Source organism: Pseudophryne corroboree, chromosome 9 (genome assembly GCF_028390025.1).
Source record: "Pseudophryne corroboree isolate aPseCor3 chromosome 9, aPseCor3.hap2, whole genome shotgun sequence".
NCBI lineage: Eukaryota > Metazoa > Chordata > Amphibia > Anura > Myobatrachidae > Pseudophryne > Pseudophryne corroboree.
Window position 1 is genome coordinate 82,470,236 of NC_086452.1, and position 21,385 is coordinate 82,491,620.

Sequence of the window (21,385 nt, forward strand, 5' to 3'; positions counted from 1 at the left end):
ACAACTAGTATGACGACGGTATAAAGAATGAAAAAAAAACCACGGTTAGGTGGTATATATTATAATACAATTATGGATGGACGGACTGCCTGCCGAGTGCCGACACAGAGGTAGCCACAGCCGTGAACTACCGCACTGTACACTGGTTGATAAAGAGATAGTAGTATACTCGTAACAACTAGTATGACGACGGTATAAAGAATGAAAAAAAAACCACGGTTAGGTGGTATATAATACAATTATGGTTGGACGGACTGCCTGCCGAGTGCCGACACAGAGGTAGCCACAGCCGTGAACTACCGCACTGTACACTGGTTGATAAAGAGATAGTAGTATACTCGTAACAACTAGTATGACGACGGTATAAAGAATGAAAAAAAAACCACGGTTAGGTGGTATATAATACAATTATGGTTGGACGGACTGCCTGCCGAGTGCCGACACAGAGGTAGCCACAGCCGTGAACTACCGCACTGTACACTGGTTGATAAAGAGATAGTAGTATACTCGTAACAACTAGTATGACGACGGTATAAAGAATGAAAAAAAAACCACGGTTAGGTGGTATATATTATAATACAATTATGGTTGGACGGACTGCCTGCCGAGTGCCGACACAGAGGTAGCCACAGCCGTGAACTACCGCACTGTACACTGGTTGATAAAGAGATAGTAGTATACTCGTAACAACTAGTATGACGACGGTATAAAGAATGAAAAAAAAACCACGGTTAGGTGGTATATATTATAATACAATTATGGTTGGACGGACTGCCTGCCGAGTGCCGACACAGAGGTAGCCACAGCCGTGAACTACCGCACTGTACACTGGTTGATAAAGAGATAGTAGTATACTCGTAACAACTAGTATGACGACGGTATAAAGAATGAAAAAAAAACCACGGTTAGGTGGTATATATTATAATACAATTATGGATGGACGGACTGCCTGCCGAGTGCCGACACAGAGGTAGCCACAGCCGTGAACTACCGCACTGTACACTGGTTGATAAAGAGATAGTAGTATACTCGTAACAACTAGTATGACGACGGTATAAAGAATGAAAAAAAAACCACGGTTAGGTGGTATATATTATAATACAATTATGGTTGGACGGACTGCCTGCCGAGTGCCGACACAGAGGTAGCCACAGCCGTGAACTACCGCACTGTACACTGGTTGATAAAGAGATAGTAGTATACTCGTAACAACTAGTATGACGACGGTATAAAGAATGAAAAAAAAACCACGGTTAGGTGGTATATAATACAATTATGGTTGGACGGACTGCCTGCCGAGTGCCGACACAGAGGTAGCCACAGCCGTGAACTACCGCACTGTACACTGGTTGATAAAGAGATAGTAGTATACTCGTAACAACTAGTATGACGACGGTATAAAGAATGAAAAAAAAACCACGGTTAGGTGGTATATATTATAATACAATTATGGTTGGACGGACTGCCTGCCGAGTGCCGACACAGAGGTAGCCACAGCCGTGAACTACCGCACTGTACACTGGTTGATAAAGAGATAGTAGTATACTCGTAACAACTAGTATGACGACGGTATAAAGAATGAAAAAAAAACCACGGTTAGGTGGTATATATTATAATACAATTATGGATGGACGGACTGCCTGCCGAGTGCCGACACAGAGGTAGCCACAGCCGTGAACTACCGCACTGTACACTGGTTGATAAAGAGATAGTAGTATACTCGTAACAACTAGTATGACGACGGTATAAAGAATGAAAAAAAAACCACGGTTAGGTGGTATATATTATAATACAATTATGGTTGGACGGACTGCCTGCCGAGTGCCGACACAGAGGTAGCCACAGCCGTGAACTACCGCACTGTACACTGGTTGATAAAGAGATAGTAGTATACTCGTAACAACTAGTATGACGACGGTATAAAGAATGAAAAAAAAACCACGGTTAGGTGGTATATATTATAATACAATTATGGATGGACGGACTGCCTGCCGAGTGCCGACACAGAGGTAGCCACAGCCGTGAACTACCGCACTGTACTGTGTCTGCTGCTAATATAGACTGGTTGATAAAGAGATAGTATACAATACTACTAATATACTGGTGGTCAGGCACTGGTCACCACTAGTCACACTGGCAGTGGCACTCCTGCAGCAAAAGTGTGCACTGTTTAATTTTAATATAATATTATTTATCATGTACTCCTGGCTCCTGCTATAACAACCTGCAGTGCTCCCCAGTCTCCCCCACAATTATAAGCTTTATATACAATACATTGATGTGCAGCACACTGGGCTGAGCAGTGCACACAGACTGAGTCACTGTGTGACTGTGTATCGTTTTTTTCAGGCAGAGAACGGATATATTAAATAAAACAAACAACTGCACTGTCTCTGGTGGTCACTGGTCACTGTGGTCGTCAGTCACTAAACTCTGTCTGCACTCTCTTCTAATCTACAGTATCACAGCAATCTCTCTCTCTCTCTCTCTTCTAAATCTAATCTAAATGGAGAGGACGCCAGCCACGTCCTCTCCCTATCAATCTCAATGCACGTGTGAAAATGGCGGCGACGCGCGGCTCCTTATATAGAATCCGAGCCTCGCGAGAATCCGACAGCGTCATGATGACGTTCGGGCGCGCTCGGGTTAACCGAGCAAGGCGGGAAGATCCGAGTCGCTCGGACCCGTGAAAAAAAAAGTGAAGTTCGTGCGGGTTCGGATTCAAAGAAACCGAACCCGCTCATCTCTAGATACTATACAGTAGCACTGACTTTCTCTTTCCAAACAGCCGCAATATTTGCAAACGCTAGTCTTCTCCCAGTCCTCCATACCCTGTTGTCTCTTCACTTCATTTAACTCTCCCCTTCCCTCCCCTCTCTCTGCTTGCAACTTTGATACCCATTTCACATCCAAAATTGAATCCATCCATCAGGATGTATAACCTCTCAAGAGGCTCCCACCTCCCTAACTAATCTCTTTCCCTCCAGTCTCTCTCGATCTTCCACTTTATCCAGCCCACACTGTCTTCCTTCTCTCCAGACTGAGAGGTCTATTCATCATCACCACCTAATTTCTACATTTTCACCTACTTTTGTAAAAATTAAGTTTTGGGGCCAGTCACAGAGAAGGTAACACAGGAGATATCACAGATCACAGATATCTCCTGCTTACCTTTCCTTCCTGGTCAGGTCCGGCATCCCCATACACTAGTATAGGGTCCTCATTCATCAAGCTCCGAAAATACAATATTTTCAGAGCTTGACTGTGGGAGCATTCACCATCTACAAATGGCGATATTCCCTCACCCCTGCTGCTTACCTATGGGAAGCAGGTCCGGCTTGCGATCAGGGATCCTCCTGGATCCCTCACCACTGTCCTTCTTCTTTTTAGTCCTAACACTGACAAACTTTTTCTCTGTTACTAAAGTAGCAGTGAAAACATTTGTGGAAACAGCTGTTCCCGCTGCGAGTCAGAATGTTAATTATCGGGGGCCGCACTGCCCCCGATAATTAACATGAATATAACCCTGAATTTAAAATCATGACCCTTATCCAGTACCCTTCCTTCCACCTGCCAGGTTAATCAAACCTAACATTAAATGCTATGTTCAGTAGCATGCAGTGTCGGACTGGGACCTGAAGGGCCCTCCGGGAAATGCAGTGGTAGGGGCCCATGTTTAAGGGTGTGGCCAGGAATTAGTGGAGGTGTGGCCAACCGGTACAGAGGCACTGCTAACCATTAGAGAGTACATAGGTTGGACCCCATGATAGATATATATAGTAAATACTGCTAGTGCATAATGATAATGTACCAGATTAATAACACTAATGAGTTGGAGAAAATACACCATAGTCCTGTGCAGTATAATGTAACATATGTATAATGTATAATTAAAGTGTACTAGGATAGAGTCTGGAACCTAATCCCTAGAGGAGGAGGTGGGACCACGGGCAGTGGGGCCCACCGGGGGGTTTCCCCTGCTCCCCTGTGGGCCAGTCCCACCCTGGTAGCATGGAAGAAGAATGCTCACATTGATGCTGCTTGGTAAGGTTCACACTATTCCTATTGCTTGCAGCAAGGCTCAGACCATCAATATATGATCAGCTTTAGTAGTACTATAATGCTAGATGGCTTTCTAGTAAGAAAAAATTTAAATGAAATACAGTTATAGAATGCCTGTTGTCTTCCCCAGTACCTGAAGAATGTGTCACTCACTATTGGACACTTAGAACCATGTGAAAGGATATCATCATGTATTTCCTTTAATGTGAGTACAGTAGTAGCCATCTAGAACTAGGTTTTGCCTGGGTACTGGGGGAGGATGTGGCCACATTCCATACCGAAAGAAATGTTGACCTGGGCCCCTGCCATACCAATCCAACTGGCCTGGGGCAGCAGTACCCAAACCCCCTTCCCTCATCTCCCTCTCGGCGCCCCTGTGAGTAGTCCAGGAATCTCCATGGAAGATTTGTCTCTACCATTAACTACACTTTACAATAGTTGCAGTGTAACCTGTAGCAAACTGTGTCTTGCATTGTCATCTTTCATTTATCTGCCCTGGCAGCAAATAGCAGTATCCAAACAGTATCCATCGTTATACAAATAAAGTTAATACTGTACACTGTACTTCAAAAACATAAAAGAAAAAGTCTGTATTTCATCTTTTAAATGCATCACATTTTGCATATATATATATATATATATATATATATATATATATTATATCTCAATCTACTCAGCTGATCTCAACTGTCATTGTTGTTTCCACATTGGTTTGCCTGCTGGATCGCTATAGCTGAATGCTGAATTCTTATTACTGTTGCCATATCTGTTTGGCTGCTGGGCCCACCAAGCTCAGCTGTTATTGCTGTTGTCAGTGTCATATATTTTATGTTACTGGACTCTTCGAGCTCAGCCATTATGGCTGCTGCCATCTCTCTTCAGCTGCTGGATCAACTGAGCTGAACTGCAATTGCTGTTGACACTTCTGAGCCCAAGCGTTAGTGTCCTGGTCCATGGTAGAAAAGTATCAAACCTTCGAAAGAGTTAAGAAGTGAGCAAGTTGAGAAGTTGCCCATAGCAACCAAACAGCTTCCAAATATAAGTTATAAAGTACATTCTGTAAAGTAGGGAGAGATAAAGTCCAGCCAATTAGCTCCTAACTGCTATGCCACAAGCTATGTTTGAAAAACGGCAGTTACTGTAGGAGCTGATTGGTTGATACTTTATCTCTCTCTCTCTCTACTTTGTCACTCTCTAAGGCTTAGTACATATGCCCCTTAGCTTTGTGTCCAACTTTTCTGCTTTAAAAAACATTCAGTATGAAGTCTGGTGAGCAGGTACTTTCACTGAATTAGGGGATACTTTGGACATCATAAGTGATGTGGCAAGATAAGATAACCTTGTCTCAGGAACATGTCTGTTTGTGGGACCCAGTACAAATGGAACAGACAGGGCTTTGCCCACTACTCACCCTTTGCCAATTGCTCCAAAATTCCTCCACATGCAACTCAGGCCTCCCCGTGTGCCCCCCCAGACTACTTCACATGCCTGTCCAACTTCATCACATGCAACTCTGACCTCTGAACATGACTTCAGAATCCTTCATATGCCCCTCAGACATCTTCACATGCCTCTCAGTCCTCCACATACAGTATACCGTTCATATATATGCAGGTGTGACATTGGTGAGGAGCAATGCGCATTTGTGTAGAACTGTCCAAGGTATGAGCTGGTGATCACCTTCCAATCTGGCTCTGGGCTTGCCGGTGGCAATGATCAATGCCAAAGCTACTTCTGTTTCACAGACAACTTCTGATGTTGATATGTTTATACTAGATGTTATTAGTAGACACCTGCGGATAATTGTTTGGTAGACCTGCCAGGCAGATAGACTTAACCAGGAACTAGTGTTTATTGTAGTACTCAGTGATAGTACAGCTGTGCTCACAGTTCTGATACACAAACAGCGGTGATGGAGCGAAACATACAAGGGAGGTGTGCTGAGCATACAGAGGTCCAGCTGGTCATGTATGTAGACAGTATCACAGGACATACAGGGTATTTGCAGGGTCCTCGCACAGCTGAGTAGTACACATATATGTGTGTACCACTATGATGCTCAAACACAGTGAACAAGATGGTGCTGCTCATGCACAGACTAAAGAACGGTGGCCATCTTTACAAAGGAGAATGCTTTATCTAATGGAGCATTATGGAGGAACATGCAGTAGCTCACTCCATATACCAACATGTGAATTATAAGCAGTTTGTGGGTGGAGTCATCAGAGTCCCCCTGGTCAGTCCAGGCCTACTCTAATTGGACCCTCTGTACCCCCAGGATGGCACCCTTGCTCAGGGAGCCCCATCCTAAGGGCAAGTAAAGACATGGGGGGGGTGATTCCGAGTTGTTCGCTCGCTAGCTGCTTTTAGCAGCATTGCACACGCTAAGCCGCCGCCCTCTGGGAGTGTACTTTAGCTTAACAGAATTGCGAACCAAAGATTAGCAGAATTGCGAATAGAAATTTCTTAGCAGTTTCTGAGTAGCTCGAGACTTACTCACAGACGTCACACACACGCCCTGCGTTCGGCCAGCCACTCCCCCGTTTCTCCAGACACTCCCGCGTTTTTCCCTGACACACCTGCGTTTTTCCACACACTCCCAGAAAATGGTCAGTTTCCGCCCAGAAATACCCACTTCCTGTCAATCACACTCCGATCACTTCAACAATGAAAATTCTTCGTTCGGGCGTGAGTAAATATACTAAGTTTTGTGCCAAAATACTTAGCGCATGCGCACTGCGTACCATGCGCATGCGCATTTTTGCCTTAATCGCACCATTGCAAAAATCGGCAACGAGCGAACAACTCGGAATGACCCCCCATGGTTACCACTTACTGTTACCTAACATTGGCCCTCATTCCGAGTTGTTCGCTCGTTCTTTTTCATCGCATCGCAGTGAAAATCCGCTTAGTACGCATGCGCAAAGTTCGCACTGCGACTGCGCCAAGTAACTTTACTATGAAGAAAGTATTTTTACTCACGGCTTTTTCTTCGCTCCGGCGATCGTAATGTGATTGACAGGAAATGGGTGTTACTGGGCGGAAACACGGCGTTTCAGGGGCGTCTGGCTGAAAACGCTACCGTTTCCGGAAAAAACGCAGGAGTGGCCGGAGAAACGGTGGGAGTGCCTGGGCGAACGCTGGGTGTGTTTGTGACGTCAAACAGGAACGACAAGCACTGAACTGATCGCACAGGCAGAGTAAGTCTGGAGCTACTCTGAAACTGCTAAGTAGTTAGTAATCGCAATATTGCGAATACATCGGTCGCAATTTTAAGAAGCTAAGATTCACTCCCAGTAGGCGGCGGCTTAGCGTGTGTAACTCTGCTAAATTCGCCTTGCGACCGATCAACTCGGAATGAGGGCCCTTGCAATAAGAGCCACCTTACTTTTTGTGGGAAGAAAAGAGAGTAACATGAGTTTCTTCACTTCTTGCTGCAGTCAATTATTGAAAAGAGATAATAGTGATAGGATGGTATATGGCATTGTAGGCTGGGGCCAGGGCGATGTGGTGACAGTCAGCTACTGTATCCATTATTAGCTGCTTTGCCACTCATTGATCCCACTGAGTCCCTCTCCTGATTTGTGCTCACTGACCACCAGCCTCTTCTCCTCCACTAACTTATTAATGAATCTTTGCCTTCTTAGTTGTCACTTTATATTAGTGATGTGCACCGGAAATTTTTCGGGTTTTGTGTTGTGGTTTTGGATTCGGTTCCGCGGCCATGTTTTGGATTCGGACGCGTTTTGGCAAAACCTCCCTGAAATTTTTTTGTCGGATTCGGGTGTGTTTTGGATTCGGGTGTTTTTTTTACAAAAAACCCTCAAAAACAGCTTAAATCATAGAATTCGGGGGTCATTTTGATCCCATAGTATTATTAATCTCAATAACCATAATTTCCACTCATTTTCAGTCTATTCTGAACACCTCACAATATTATTTTTAGTCCTAAAATTTGCACCGAGGTCGCTGGATGGCTAAGCTAAGCGACACAAGTGGCCGACACAAACACCTGGCCCATCTAGGAGTGGCACTGCAGTGTCAGGCAGGATGGCACTTCAAAAAAATTGTCCCCAAACAGCACATGATGCAAAGAAAAAAAGAGGCGCACCAAGGTCGCTGTGTGACTAAGCTAAGCGACACAAGTGGCCGACACAAACACCTGGCCCATCTAGGAGTGGCACTGCAGTGTCAGGCAGGATGGCACTTCAAAAAAATTGTCCCCAAACAGCACATGATGCAAAGAAAAAAAGAGGCGCACCAAGGTCACTGTGTGACTAAGCTAAGCGACACAAGTGGCCGACACAAACACCTGGCCCATCTAGGAGTGGCACTGCAGTTTTCTAGCGAGAGGATGAGTGCTTCCATCCTCATGTGAATCTGAACCACTAGCCATGAACATAGGCCAGGGCCTCAGCCGTTCCTTGCCACTCCGTGCCGTAAATGGCATATTGGCAAGTTTACGCTTCTCAGCAGACGCTTTCAATTTTGATTTTTGGGTCATTTTACTGAACTTTTGTTTTTTGGATTTTACATGCTCTCTACTATGACATTGGGCATCGGCCTTGGCAGACGACGTTGATGGCATTTTATCGTCTCGGCCATGACTAGTGGCAGCAGCTTCAGCACGAGGTGGAAGTGGATCTTGATCTTTCCCTATTTTAACCTCCACATTTTTGTTCTCCATTTTTTAATGTGTGGAATTATATGCCAGTATCAATAGCAATGGCCTACTACTATATATACTGCGCACAACTGAAATGCAACACAGGTATGGATGGATAGTATAATTGACGACACAGAGGTAGGTAGAGCAGTGGCCTTCCGTACCGTACTGCTATATATACTGGTGGTCACTGTCAGCAAACTGCAAAACTAAAATGCACCACAGGTATAGAATCTAGATGGATAGTATACTTGACAACACAGAGGTAGGTAGAGCAGTGGCCTTCCGTACCGTACTGCTATATATACTGGTGGTCACTGTCAGCAAATGCAAAAAAAAAATGCACCACAGGTATAGAATCTAGATGGATAGTATACTTGAAGGCACAGAGGTAGGTAGAGCAGTGGCCTTCCGTACCGTACTGCTATATATACTGGTGGTCACTGTCAGCAAACTGCAAAACTAAAATGCACCACAGGTATAGAATCTAGATGGATAGTATACTTGACGACACAGAGGTAGGTAGAGCAGTGGCCTTCCGTACCGTACTGCTATATATACTGGTGGTCACTGTCAGCAAACTGCAAAACTAAAATGCACCACAGGTATAGAATCTAGATGGATAGTATACTTGACGACACAGAGGTAGGTAGAGCAGTGGCCTTCCGTACCGTACTGCTATATATACTGGTGGTCACTGTCAGCAAAACTCTGCACTGTACTCCTCCTATATAATACTGCTGGTCCCCAGTCCCCACAATAAAGCAGTGTGAGCACAGATATATGCAGCACACTGAGCACAGATATGGAGCGTTTTTCAGGCAGACAGCGTATAATACTGGTGGTCACTGGTCAGCAAAACTCTGCACTGTACTCCTCCTATATAATACTGCTGGTCCCCAGTCCCCACAATAAAGCAGTGTGAGCACAGATATATGCAGCACACTGAGCACAGATATGGAGCGTTTTTCAGGCAGACAACGTATAATACTGGTGGTCACTGGTCAGCAAAACTCTGCACTGTACTCCTCCTATATAATACTGCTGGTCCCCAGTCCCCACAATAAAGCAGTGTGAGCACAGATATATGCAGCACACTGAGCACAGATATGGAGCGTTTTTCAGGCAGACAACGTATAATACTGGTGGTCACTGGTCAGCAAAACTCTGCACTGTACTCCTCCTATATAATACTGCTGGTCCCCAGTCTCCACAATAAAGCAGTGTGAGCACAGATATATGCAGCACACTGAGCACAGATATGGAGCGTTTTTCAGGCAGACAACGTATAATACTGGTGGTCACTGGTCAGCAAAACTCTGCACTGTACTCCTCCTATATAATACTGCTGGTTCCCAGTCCCCACAATAAAGCAGTGTGAGCACAGATATATGCAGCACACTGAGCACAGATATGGAGCGTTTTTCAGGCAGACAACGTATAATACTGGTGGTCACTGGTCAGCAAAACTCTGCACTGTACTCCTCCTATATAATACTGCTGGTCCCCAGTCCCCACAATAAAGCAGTGTGAGCACAGATATATGCAGCACACTGAGCACATATATGGAGCGTTTTTCAGACAGAGAAGGGATAAAACTGGTGGTCACTGATCAGCAAAACTCTGCACTGTACTCCTCCTATATAATACAGCTGCTCCCCAGTCCCCACAATTAAGCAATAAGCACAAATATTTGCATCAACATTAATAAACGGAGAGGACGCCAGCCACGTCCTCTCCCTAACATTTCCAATGCACGAGTGAAAATGGCAGCGACGCGCGGCTGCTTATATAGAATCCGAATCTCGCGAGAATCCGACAGCGGGATGATGACGTTCAGGCGCGCTCGGGTTAACCGAGCCATACGGGAGAATCCGAGTATGCCTCGGACCCGTGTAAAATGGGTGAAGTTCGGGGGGGTTCGGTTTCCGAGGAACCGAACCCGCTCATCACTACTTTATATCATTAACTTTTAGGATTAGAGCGACTATTTTGTTATATATATTTTTTTTCATTTATAATACATACTATATGCTAATTACCATTCACTGAATCTTGAATATCAACTGTGCAGAGAAACAGTACAAACATTATAACACTTACAATCACAATGTATTAGTTATGTTGCCCATAATGCATTAGGGGGGTAATTCCAAGTTGATCGCAGCAGGAATTTTGTTAGCAGTTGGGCAAAACCATGGCCCTCATTCCGAGTTGTTCGCTCGTTCTTTTTCATTGCATCGCAGCGATTTTACGCAATCTGCGCATGCGCAATGTTCGCACTGCGGCTGCGCCAAGTAAATTTGCTAAGAAGTTTGTTATTTTACTCACGGCATTACGAGGTTTTTTCTTCGTTCTGGTGATCGTTGTGTGATTGACAGGAAGTGGGTGTTTCTGGGCGGAATCTGGCCGTTATATGGGAGTGTGTGAAAAAACGCTGCCGTTTCTGGGAAAAACGCGGGAGTGGCTGGAGAAACGGGGGAGTGTCTGGGCGAACGCTGGGTGTGTTTGTGACGTCAAACCAGGAACGAAACTGACTGAACTGATCGCAGTGGCAGAGTAAGTGTCGAGCTACTCAGAAACTGCTTAGAAATTTCTATTCGCAATTTTGAGAATCTTTTGTTCGCAATTTTGCTAAGCTAAGATTCACTCCCAGTAGGCGGCGGCTTAGCGTGTGCAATGCTTGTGAGCGAACAAATCGGAATGAGGGCCCATGTGCACTGCAGGGGAGGCAGATTTAACATGTGCAGAGAGAGAGAGAGAGATTTGGGTGTGGTGTATTCAATCTGCAATCTAATTTGCAGTGTAAAAATTAAACAGACAGTATTTACCCTGCACAGAAACAAAATAACCCACCCAAATCTAACTCTTTCTGCACATGTTATATCTGCCTCCCCTGCAGTGCACATGGTTTTGCCCAACTGCTAACAAAATTCCTGCTGCGATCAAGTTGGAATTACCCCCTATGATTGTAAATAATGTAATGTTTGCACAGTTTTGCTGCATAGCTGACATATGGGAATCAACAAATAGTGATTAGCATATAGCATAATTCAGACCTGATCGCAGCAGCAAATTTTTTCTCTAATGGGCAAAACCATGGTCCTAATTCAGACCTGGTCGCATGCAGGCTATTTTTTGCACTGCTGCGACCAGGTAATCGCCGCCTACAGGTGAGGGGGTAATGCCTTTGCAGTGGTGCGTTTACTTGTGCAGAGAGCTGCACAAACAAAAAGTTTGTGCAGTCTCTCTGCACAGCTCAAGACTTACTCAGCCGTTGCAATGATCCTTGCTGGAGCTGACGTCAGGATCACTCCATGGAAACGGCCGGGCACGTCTGTGTTTTCCTGGACACTCCCTAAAAACGGTCATTTGACACCCCTGGACGGCCTCTTCCTGTCAATCTTCTTGCGTTCGCCGCTGCAAACACTTTCTTCGTTCTTTTCGTCGCTGCCCAACTAAATTGCAGTGTAAATATAAAGCAGCCATTATTTACCCTGCACAGAAACAATATAATCCACCCAAATCTAATTCTCTCTCCACATGTTATATCTGCCCCACCTGTACTGTACATGGGCCCTCATTCCGAGTTGTTCGCTCGCAAGGCGATTTTAGCAGAGTTACACGCGCTAAGCCGCCGCCTACTGGGAGTGAATCTTAGCTTCTTAAAATTGCGAACGATGTATTCGCAATATTGCGATTACAAACTACTTAGCAGTTTCAGAGTAGCTTCAGACTTACTCGGCATCTGCGATCAGTTCAGTGCTTGTCGTTCCTGGTTTGACGTCACAAACACACCCAGCGTTCGCCCAGACACTCCTCCGTTTCTCCAGCCACTCCTGCGTTTTTTCCGGAAACGGTAGCGTTTTCATCCACACGCCCATAAAACGCCGTGTTTCCGCCCAGTAACACCCATTTCCTGTCAATCACATTACGTTCGCCGGAGCGAAGAAAAAGCCGTGAGTAAAAAAACTATCTTCATAGCAAAATTACTTGGCGCAGTAGCAGTACGAACATTGCGCATGCGTACTAAGCAGAAAAACGCTGCGATGCGAAGAAAATTACCGAGCGAACGACTCGGAATGAGGGCCATGGTTTTGCCCATTAGAGAAAGATTTTGCTGCTGCAACCAGGGCCAAAATTTACTAAGAATTCGAGTTTGTCCGATTTGTGTTTTTTTTTCTAAGTCCCAATCCGGGAATTCACTAAGCACCAATCTCGGCAGTGTTTGGACTATTCGTAATGGTTTGATTATCAAAGTTCAGAAATACGAATGAATAGACCATCGGTCAAACACGGCTGTTATTTCATACAATACGGGCATTCACTATTCATTCGTATTTGGGTGTTAGTCTCTGAGTGCTCAAGTGCGGGTCTGGTTTTTTTCGATTCGTTAAAAAAAGCAGCAAATAATAGACCTGCTTTTCCAGTCGAGTTTGGATAACCATGCACGGATCAGTGAGATCTGTTCATGGTTATCTATGGGAAAGGGTCTGTTTAGTGTAAAAACAGGAAAAAAAATTGCGTGGGGTCCCCCCTCCTAAGCACAACCAGCCTCGGGCTCTTTGAGCCGGTCCTGGTTGACAAAATATGGAGAAAAAAATGACAGGGGTTCACCCATATTTAATCAACCAGCACCGGGCTCTGCGCCTGGTCCTGGTTCCAAAAATACGGGGGACAAAAAGCGTAGGGGTCCCCGTATTTTTGAAAAAAGCACCGGGCACCACTAGCCAGGTACATAATGCCACAGCCGGGGGACACTTTTATACTGGTCCTTGCGGGCACTGTGGTAAGAGGAGACTGGGAGTGACTGGTTAGCCCCCAGGAGACGCTGCGGCTGGAGGGAGGAGGGGGTCGGCGCCTGCAAGCAGTGCGGACTTCTGCAGCGCTGGCCGCCAGCTAAAGTGTGAGAAGGAGCTGGGCGCACCTCACTGCGGGCGGCAGCGGTGCAGCTAGCGGTGGGGTTTCCCAGGGCTGGAGATAACAGAGGCAGTACCGAACCTGCACATCGGCAGGTGCCCCACAAAACTGCAGCTAAGAAGTGTGGAGTGTGCCAGAAAGTGACGCTCCGCGTCAGTGAGCCCCTGCTGAGTATGCTGATGTGGGGGGTCAAGCACACAGTGAGCCGGTGCCCGTCTGTCTGTACGGCATGCCCCCTCACACACCCCCATACCTCCCAACTGTCCCAATTTTCGCTGGACAGTCCCATTTTCTGGGGTCTGTTCCGCTGTCCCACCCGCGGGCCACAGTGTCCTGTGGTCAGGGGGGGGGGGGGCAGTTGGGAAGCTCATGTACTCGCTGTTTTGCTTAGCAGAGCCGCGGTGAATAGACGCTGTGCGCATGTGCACAGCGTCTATTTAGTGGAGACAGATGGAGAGGGGGCATCAGGGAGAACGGATTAAGGGGGGGTCCGGCAGCAGAGCCGGATTAAGGGGGGGACCAGGGGGTAAGTATCCGGGCCCCACAGCTTTAGGGGGGGCCCCGGCTGAAGTAGCTCTGTCCCAGCTCTGAAGCTCCCCCATCCTGCCAGCAGCAGCATTGTGCTACAGTCAGCAGACGCTGCTGCGTGTTGGCAGGTCTGTGGTGTTGCTGCCTCCCTGCTTTCTTCTGCCTGTGCGGGTGTGTAGGGGGAGCGACCACCCCCTCTGGATTTACCCCTAGCTGAGCGGCCAAAATCCAATTAAAAAAAAAACCTCGGAATTTGCATAAGAGGGCGTGGCCACGCATCCCGCGATTTGGCCACGCCCACAAACCCACAGCAGGCACAGCAATGAGATAGGGCCCCCTTGTCTCAAGTGCCCTGGGCAACCCGGACTCATAATCCACCCCTGGGGGCATGCCAGCAGCTCACAGAGCGCTGGGCATGCCCCCTCACTAAAGTAAACGGGAAGCCATGCCCCTTTTCGCCGCACGTGTGTCCCTCCTTCTGCCTGAAGAAAGCTAGGAGGTATGCACCCCTGTCTGCCTGAAGAAAGCTGGGAGGTATGCACCCCTGTCTGCCTGAAGAAAGCTGGGGGGTATGCACCCCTGTCTGCCTGAAGAAAGCTGGGAGGTATGCACCCCTGTCTGCCTGAAGAAAGCTGGGAGGTATGCACCCCTGCCTGTGCCATACCATCTGCTTCTGCTCCTAGTCTCCTATAGATTTGTCCAGATCTGTGACTCATTTGACTAACTCCGCCCAGTGTTGTGACTCCGCCCAGCATTAGCAAATGAGTCACAAAGTCACAGATCTGGGCTATTATATAGGAGATTGTTTCATATTGCTATAATCTAACAGTGGTCACCTCAATTAAGGATAAAACACTGTTTATGGCACTGACCTCCCTCAGAAGTAATGAAATATTTTTTATTAAACATCATATTAGTCATGACCCTCAAACACCACATTCGCTCCCTTCCCGTATAGGATATGCAGAGCAGCTATGGAAAGTGTTGTCCAATTGTCTAGTAGAAGTTTGTTTATAAAAAATAAACAGATTAAAAAAAAACTCCCAAATATTAAAACAATATTCATAACAGATGTCAAAAGCCACAAGGGCAACAAGTGACCAGAACCATACAAAAGGTCACCAAAAGCTGGCATCCAGGATCTCTGGCACCCTGCTTGATGGAAGGCAGAAAACACTAGAGCACACTACGCAGTTAGAACCTGGGGAAATGATGCTGCAGGTTGGCAGTTGGCATATTTGTGATTTGAGATACAGGACAGAATGTGGGCACAACTTTGAACAGGAAAGGGGCATGATTACACACCCAGGGAAAATGTTTGGGCTTCTCCAAGCCCTCTTCCACTGAAACGCACCTCTTCAATGACACGCACCTGCCATGACACTGGCATTTGCGGCAGTGAAGGGCATCACTTATTGAGCAACTTCCTCTGATCTGTTCCTAAATCAAAAGAAGCAATAGTGGAACCAGGGAGGAGGGGATTGCTGCTTCTGCTGACCATCGGCAGTCCCTGCTTTCTCCCTGCCCTATGTGCTGTGCACCAGAGCCCTGCTGCGCTGCAATATAGCATATAGCGGTAGTGGGTAGGTGGGCAGTGGTATTGGGGGAGATCTCTCTGATAGTTCCCCAATATGGACCCGCTACTGGTCAGGGCTGCTGATGATGGGGAAAGAGGATGTTATGCACACCAGTGCCTGCAGGAAAGTACTGGTGTTTGAACTGTTATGCAAAACAGATGGACTCACAGACAAACTGGGGGATATGACATAATGTACACAGAAGGTGATAGGGTAACAAAATACACACAAAGTGAACAGAGAAGCCCAGAGGCTAAGGAACTGGGTATCTCCCTTGTATTAGAACTGCTCAGATGGAAAAGCAAGATGTTGTGTTTTAATACGTAGAGAACCCGAAATGCTGTTGCTAAGGGCAACAGCAAAACCCTAAAGGGTTACCAACGGGTGTGGCAGTAAACTCCTTGGTCAGAGATGGAATGATAGACACAAGGAGAATCTCCACAATCCTAATTCTCACTTGCAGTGCACAGGTTTTAGCTTACTGCCACTAAACTGACCCCTGACACCTAGCACAGTGAGACAGGATTAGACAGGCAAGTCTTAGAATACAGCCGCAAACTTGCTAAGTTCACAGAGTAGTAACAGAACCCCAGCAAGCTAAACGACTGACTCCAGTCTTACTGCTAGGTCTGGATTGGCAGAGTGTAATACCAAATCCCCAGGCCTATTTGCAGTAAGCAACAAACAAATACAAAGCTACACAGTACTGGCTAACTTTCATGAACTGACTAACCAACAAAGATTCAGCAGCATCTGCTTACCCTGAAAAGAGGCCTTATAAAGCAGGTGCTGTCCACGCCCCACTCAGACCTCACAGACTGTGAGCACAAAAACCAGCACCGGATCCCCTGCCGTGCACAGAGCCTATAACCACTGCACAGCAAAAGACCCGAACCGGAGTATCAGCTGCGCTCAGGTTACTCCACTAGCACTTGTCTCCCGGTTGCCATGACGACGTGGCAGCACAGGGCAGGAGACCCTAACAGAGGATAGGGTGGCTTATACTAAACACCCAAACCCAGACTTGTACACGGGGCCTGGGCCAGATGTTGAGTGGACAAATGCTCTCCTTTGCAGCATTGCTGTCTTTTGGAGGAGACGTAGCCACATCTCCCAGATTTGGCCATATTCCCCTCAGTATAACCTTGGCTTACCATACAACTTACCATACAACAGCCCTGTGGTCATGATCAGAATGGTAACATTCCAAAGGTCAGGATAAATGACAATTAAAACAAGGAAGACAGTCCAGGTTAGCAAATCAATATCAGAAAAGAACAAGCAACCAAATAAGGAGAATGGAAATTAGACCAGTCAGGACATAATATAATTCAATGTAAAACTGGAGCAGCAAGAACTGGGGTTCTCAATAAATGCCAATGGATTACTCAGAGGAATCTGCTTATAGTGTAAGGAATGGGTTCGGTGGGGAATGCCGGGAGCCAAGATGCTGGCGGTCAGAATCCCGAATGTGCCATCCCAACGATTAAAATCCCCACGGCCTAAACCTAACCCTCCCGTCCCATAGCCTAGCCCTATCCCTCCGGGGGGGGGGGGGCCTAACCCTAAACTCCCTCCTTCCTGCAGCCTAAACCAAACCCCCTGGGCCACAACCTAACCCTAACCTTCCCTCCGCAGTGTAAACCTAACCTTCCCCCACACACGGCTTACCTCTCCAGAGTCCCAGCACTTGCTCATTTGGGATGCCGTTGTAGGGATTCCGGCCTGGTATTTCGATTACCAGGATCCTGACCACCGGGATCTTGATTGGATCCCATAAGGAATGTATGGTGCTAGTGATGCAATACTAGCAGAATGTCATTAGACCATTCCATGAGGGGCTCTAACTGGTGTAATGCATATTAGGGCTCTGCCTGCCATAATGCGTATGAGGGGCTCTACCTGGTGTAATACATATAAGGGGCTCTGCCTGGCGTAATGTGTAAAAGGGGCTCTGCCTGGCATAATGCGTATAAGGGGCTGTGCCTGGCATAATGTGAATAAGGTCTTTACCTGGTGTAATGCGTATAAGGGGCTCTGCCTGATGTAATCTTTGTAAGGGGCTCTACCTAGTGAAATGTGTGTAAGGCGCTCTACCTGGAGTAATGTGTATAAGGGGCTATAGCTGATGTAATGTGTATAAGGGCTCTACCTGGCACAATCTGTGTAAGGGGCTCTACCTGGTGTAATGTGTGTAATGGTCTCTACTGTGCGGTAACATGTATAAGGGGTACTGTTGTGTGGTGTTATGTGAATTGGTACTATTCTGTGACCATGTCCTGTCCTCATGAAGCCACACCCCTCTATTTTTGCTGCATGCTATGTCCCTATTTTAAGTATGGGTGGGCGGTGGTGGGGGGCACCAATCCTCTTTCTAGCACAAGTCACCAAAATGTCTAGTTACGGCTCTGATATGGAGGTCACTGATGCTCTCTGTATTTTATGGAAGGCACTGATGCTCTCTGTATCATATGGTGGGCACTGGTACTATTTGCGTTATATTATGGCCAATGATGCTTTCTGTATTATGTGGTGATCACTGATGCTCTTTGCATTATAAGTCGGTCACAGGTGCTCTCCGTATTATATGGTGGTCACTGGTGCTGAGTCTGAGTCTAGTGGCAGAGGGAAGCCTGAAGTCCATTCCGTCTGTTCTTGCAGCACCCTTTCACAAAAGAGACATGTCAAGGAGATATACAGTATGTGTAGGTGAGCACACATTTATACTGTAGTTCGCAGGGTGGCATTGAACATCCGAGCACCAGCCCTGGCTGGGGCATTGCACTTGCTGCCTTGGTTGGCCAGAAATAAAAAAAACTCTGATCCTATTGTTTGTATGCTTGCAATCAGGGCCCTCATACTGTACCTCTATGACACAATGCCTAATTCAGACCTGATCGCTAGCAGGCGATTTTTGCACTTCTGCGAACAGATAGTCACCGCCTACAGGGGGAGTGTATTCTAGCTGTGCAAGTGTGCGAACGCATGTGTAGCAGAGCTGTACAAACAGATCTTGTGCAGTCTCTCCACAGCCCAGGACTTACTCAGCCGCTGCGATCGCTTCAGCCTGCTCAGGGCCGGAATTGACGTCTGATACCCGCCCTGCAAACACTTGGACACGCCTGCATTTTTCCAGACACTCCCAGAAAACGGTCAGTTGCCACCCACAAACGCCTTCTTCCTGTCAATCTCCTTGCGAACGCCCGTGCGAATGGATCCTTCGCACAAACCCATCGCTGAGCGGCCATCCGCTTTGTACCTGTGCGACGCGCCTGCACATTGCGGTGCATATGCATGCACAGTTTAGACCTGATTGCCCGCTGTACGGAAACGCAGCCTAGCGATCAGGTCTGAATTAGCCCCAATACCCAATGCAATTATAAAATCCACCTGGCAAGGGTTACAATCCCAACCAGCATTATTCATGAGTCTGTAGTTTGCATAGAATCACATCTCCGATGAGTGAAAGTTTTAAAAGGACAAATCACATGGGATTTACTGTACTATGGTTTGCAAACTAAACATTATAAGGAAAAAATAAAGTTCAAAACTGATTGTTATGTTTGTAATGAGTCCAATTTTGACTTACAACTGTTTTGGCAATATGTTGATGATGATGATGATGATGATGATGATGATGATGATGATGATGATGATGGAAAGCCAATTGAGGAGGTGGCTTCATTTACATTTTGGGCATGCACATTGCAAATGATCTAACTTGGTCCTTGAATTGTATTTTTCTGATTAAGAAGGCACAGCAGCACCTTTTCTTTTTAAGGAGACTTAGGGCTGTCTGTTTGAGTACGAGTACCTTAGTTAGGTTTTTTCGAAGTATTATAGAGAGTGTTTTGACGTATGGGATTATAGTGTGGTTTGGGAACTGCACTGTAGCGGAACGTATTGCCCTTGAACGTGTGGTCAAAACTGGTAGTTGGATCATTGGGGTGTCCCTGCCCTGTATGAAGCATTTTTATGAAAAAAGAGTGTTAAGGAAAGCTAGGTGTATACTAGCTGATGAAAGTCATCCAAATTGTTTGGTCTTTGAAAGATTGCCATCCCTAAAACGTTTTCGGAGTGTTCGTGCTCACACTAATCGCATGTCGAACAGTTTTTTTCCAACAGCTGTCTGGATGTTAAACGACCACCAGGCTTAGTGCTAATCTTTTATAAATGAAGTATGGTTTTACTGTTTATTCTATTGCGCAGAATGTTCATATTGTATTTCATTGACATCTCGTTGCTGTTTTGTTAATGACAAATAAAGTATATTATTATTATTATTATTATTATTATTATTATTATTATTATTATTGTCTGAACTGTGCTCTGGATTCACCGGTGTGCCTTATTTAAAAATGTATTTACTACTCTATAAGATTTGTCTAGAAATTTCTTTTTGTGGCTACTTTTTAGCTCATTTTAGCAATCAACTATGAATCAGTCAAATATGTCTTTATAGATTTCATACTCAACACACCTCCGTTTTAGCCATCTTGCCAATGAGAGCCACCTGTAGAAACTGTGTGACTTTAAAATAAGGATTCCAAACTGTGTCTTGATACATTGCGCCATTAGCATGGGTCCCACATAACCGGTATAGCAGTTTACCATCTGTTGCTTTGAAAGAAAATTGTTTGCAGTTTTTAATAATAAAAGATAATATAATGTCATATTTTGAAAACAGCATAAGGAGAATTTTAAATACATTTGAAAAACTGCAGATTGTTCCATTTTCTCCCCTCCAGTCTTGTTTTATTACTGTGGTTGTACCCAATAAAGCATTACAGAATATAAGCGGGATGTAATGGAGTATATAGCTCACACATGCGGCGGGATGGAGTCCAAGACCGCTGGAGGTGCAGGATGCCGGCCGATCTTGGACATTTTTTTAAAGGGGCAATCACAAAGCGAAACCATGCCTTGTAAGTGATTGCCCCTTTAAGAAAATGTCCAAGATCGGCCGTCATCCCACAAATCTGGTGATCTTGTAGTTCATTACATCCCGCTGCATGTGTGAGCTATAGTCTCAGGGTCGGACTGTCCCACAGGGGCAACCCCCGGTGGGCCACACAGCCTGTGGGACCAACCCTCTCCTCTAGGGATCAAGTTCCAGATTACCACTTGAATTATACATTTTACATATGTTATATTATATTTCACAGGACTATGGTGTATTTTATACAGTGCATTAATCTGGTAAATGTATTACACATTGAATAAAGGGGCCTAGACCATACACTCTCTAATGGTTAGCCAAGCATCATTGTTGGCTAGCCACACCACCTCTGGAGGCTGGTCACACCCCTAAGCATGGGCCCCTAATGTTGCAATCCCCCGATGGGCCCTTTATGCCACAGTCCGACACGGTATCCGGTCTTTAGGTCGACCACACTTAGGTCAACAATCATTAGGTCTATCACTACTGGTCGACATGTATTACATTGGCATGGTCTTTAGATCAACATGAGTTTTTCACAATTTTTTGAATTTTTTCATACTTTATGATCCACGTGGACTACGATTAGAAATAGTAACCTTGCCCGAAGTATGGCGAGGGGACATGGTGCACTAATTGGGGTTCCTGGTCACTTTGCAAAGAAAACGACACCCCAAAAAAATGAAAAAACTC

At 45.9% G+C, this 21,385-nt stretch overlaps 1 protein-coding gene across 1 annotated transcript in view; it reads left to right on the top strand.

Annotated features, from left to right (window-relative positions):
* BEND5 (BEN domain containing 5) overlaps window positions 1-21,385 on the top strand; it is a 1,224,740-nt gene that overhangs the window by 9,076 nt on the left and 1,194,279 nt on the right. Inside the window, exon 2 of the mRNA XM_063941484.1 lies at window positions 19,285-19,428. Within this exon, the coding sequence (XP_063797554.1) occupies window positions 19,285-19,428 (144 nt within the window). The remainder of the gene's footprint in view (window positions 1-19,284; window positions 19,429-21,385) is intronic.